Source organism: Cyprinodon variegatus, unplaced genomic scaffold, assembly GCF_000732505.1.
Source record: "Cyprinodon variegatus isolate N-32 unplaced genomic scaffold, C_variegatus-1.0 Scaffold632, whole genome shotgun sequence".
Lineage (NCBI taxonomy): Eukaryota > Metazoa > Chordata > Actinopteri > Cyprinodontiformes > Cyprinodontidae > Cyprinodon > Cyprinodon variegatus.
Genome location: NW_015151085.1, coordinates 552,939 through 556,223, shown reverse-complemented (window position 1 = coordinate 556,223; position 3,285 = coordinate 552,939). Strand labels below are relative to the sequence as shown.

The 3,285-nt window shown below is 35.2% G+C and overlaps 1 protein-coding gene across 1 annotated transcript in view; it reads left to right on the top strand.

Moving 5' to 3' along the window:
- Nucleotides 1-1,893, top strand: part of LOC107096548 (zinc-binding protein A33-like) — a 3,371-nt gene extending 1,478 nt beyond the window's left edge. Inside the window, exons 2-3 of the mRNA XM_015393253.1 lie at nt 4-715; nt 1,692-1,893. Of these exons, the coding sequence (XP_015248739.1) occupies nt 4-715; nt 1,692-1,893 (914 nt within the window). The remainder of the gene's footprint in view (nt 1-3; nt 716-1,691) is intronic.
- Nucleotides 1,894-3,285: the final 1,392 nt, after the last annotated feature.

The following is a 3,285-nucleotide window of genomic DNA, read 5'->3' as shown; positions in this document are numbered from 1 at the left end:
AAGACCAGGTGTCGGTCCTCAGCAGTTATAAAGCCACTCAGAGCAGAGCCAGAGCCCAGAGCTCACTGTCAGATCCACAGCTGGTCTCAGGAGCTCTGATAGATGTGGCCAAACACCTGGGCAACCTGTCCTTCAGAGTCTGGGAGAAGATGAAGGACAAGGTCCACTTCAGTCCTGTCATTCTGGACCCAAACACTGCTTCTGGATGTCTGCATCTGTCTGATGATCTGACCAGTGTGAGAAAAGGAGACACAGAGCAGCAGCTTCCTGATAATCCAGAGAGAAACACTGAGTACGCGTTTGTTTTTGGTTCTGAGGGCTTCAGCTCAGGGAAACACAGCTGGGAGGTGGAGGTTGGAGATCATCGCAGCTGGATTGTTGGTTTGGTTAAAGAGTCTGTTGACAGGAAGGGAGAGTTACGTGTTTCACCTGAATATGGAATATGGTGTTTAAAGCATAATGATGGTGAATACACTAATGGTGTTGGTCAGACTCTCAAAGTGAAGAAGAGTCTCCAGAGGATCAGAGTCCAGCTGGACTATGACAGGGGGGAGGTGTCCTTCTACGACCCTGAAGACATGTCTCATATCTACACTCACAGAGACACTTTCACTGAGAAACTTTTTCCTTTTTTCTATGTTGGAAAAGCTGCTGATGCTGAAACATCTGACATCAAAATCAGTAAATCTGAGGTTTCTTTATTATTTCAAGACAAGTTAAATTTGAAATAATACCAGTTATTTGGTAAAAAATACTTTTGATACTTTTTCACTCCAGAAAATTATTATTAAGTTGTAAAATTTATTTTAAATAGATTTTGATATAAGTATATTTACAGTATCAAACTCTAAGCAATGAGACTATCTAGTTTTTTTTTTTTCTTGAGTCCTTTATTAGTTTTTTTATTACAATTTTTAGATTAAATAATCTAGAATTTAATAAACCTTTAAGATTCAAGTTTTATTTTATTTTAATCTGTTGATTATTTCAGTTTAGTGTTAAAAATTAAAGCTTGTCACAGTATAATTTTCTACTGAATAAATTCTTAGAAAACAGAAAATCAAAGATCTAATTCTGACATACATAAAATTTTTTTTGTAGCAATATCTTCATTGTGTTCAAGAAAACATCCCATTGAGCTAATTTAGAATAATTTCATCTCATAAAAAGTTTTGTAAATTGTTTAGAACACCTTTTAGTTTCTACTTAATAAAGGAGATTGATATAAATACTTGTTCGTTATGTGATTGATCTTAGAAACTCTTTACTATAAATAACGTCTTTTAAAACTTTAAATTGATTTAAATATATGCTATAATCCAGAATATTGATCATCAAATGGATCTTTTTATGTTGGTAAAGACAGAATAAACCACAAATCAACCCTGAAGATGAAAATGACGAATCTCTGATTGTAGATGCTCCAATCAGCTGTTTAACATTAAAGTAAAACAACAGAACTGCTGATGTTCACATCTGTATCATGTCTTGGACTCTGCTGTCTGTACAGTTCTACTCTGAATGTGATTGGATGGAGACACAGATTTGATCAGTCACTGTCTGGCTGTTATTTATTCCTATTAAATGCTTCATATTCATTTCACAGCTAAACATGTCAGTGTCCCAAACTGATCAGCTTCATTTCAGCAGAGCTGTGATTTTTTTCTACCAGTCTGTCTTTTACTGAGCAGCTCTGTTGAGTCTGACAGTAAACTGGATCCAGAACAGAACTGGGTCCAGAGTCCTCATGTTCTGGTTTCTGTCGGCCTGCAGAGCTCCTGCAGCTCCTCCATGATGGAGGATAATAAAGCTGAAAGTGCAGGAAGTTCTATCTGTACAGAGAGTCAATGTCCAGCTCTGATTGTGATCATCAACATGCTATCATCCTGTTAAACATCAACTCTACATTTAATACTGAGATCATTCAGTGAATCCAAAGTGTTCTTAGAATTTAGAGAGTAAAGTTAGTCCATCTGATGAACTGGGCTGGAGGCTTCCAGAGTTTGGTTTTAAAAGGTTGCCTTTGATTCAATTCAACATATTGTTCATTTAAAATGTTCAGCAAATCATTCAGAACAGCTTTTATTTTCTACTTCATTATGAGCATAAATGTAATAAATAAAGGATAATGTGAAAAATAAAGTGTTTTTATTGATTTTTCAAATTCAATCAACAGATATCCTATTCAAAACATGTGGAAAAAAATAGTAGGCTCAAAATTTACATCACAAAAACCGATCAAAAACACAAACTACTGACAAGACAGAGGCTACTACTACCAGACACACCACCACAGTTCCAGACACTCTTAGGCTGAAACCAAATACATAATTGACAATAATAACCACAATGATAATAATTCTGAGAAGAAAAAAAAATCTTGTGAAATGAAGTGTGTGTGCCACCTTAAACTGTGCTAATCCATGTCTAACACATACAGATGAAGAATGTATTAGTTCTATTACCCACCTCCATTTATAATCCAATATGTCAAACTCTAATTCTTCCTCCTATTCTTTTTTTTTTTTCTGTAGTCCAGGGATGGGGAAGCCCCCCTCTGGATATTTACATAAAGCCTAGACACCGTCCCTTTAATAGTTGGGTTTATATCCAATAGCCCATCTATCCACCCACTCTGCGGTGAATCATGTGATAAGGAGAATGTCTTTTTTTTAAAAGTCTTGAATCTGAAAGTATCTGAAGAAGTCAGTTTTTAAGGGTAATTCCTTCTCCAGATGAGCAGACATAGTTACACCATATTCAATGGGGATAAATATAAATACTCGTTTGTCCCCCAATCAAAAACACTTTATTTTAAAACACTTAACAGTACAGTATTTTATATTGTTCATTCTTTAAAAACTCTTCACTATTATGTTATTTTCTAAACTCTTCTAAGGTCCACATTTGTGTGACCATGTTTAATCTTTTTGCTGCTGTAACACCATCATTTCCTCATTGTGGCACAATAAAGGATTTTCTATTCTATTCTATTCTATTCTATTCTATTCTATTCTATTGAAGGATGATAATCTAAAGATGCTGTAGCTCATCATTCTACAATATTGCTACTTTAAAGCTACAGTGTGTAATAATTACAGGGATATACAGTCAGAAATTTAATATATTATACATAACTATGTTATTTTTCATCATCTACGAGCTCAGCCTCTTAACCTTAATATTTGCGTTGCCTTAGAATTCTTTATTTATAATTACATAGGAGCGGGTCTCGCAGCCATGGAGGCAGACATCTTTGCGCTACGGCAGCGCAGAGCCAACAAA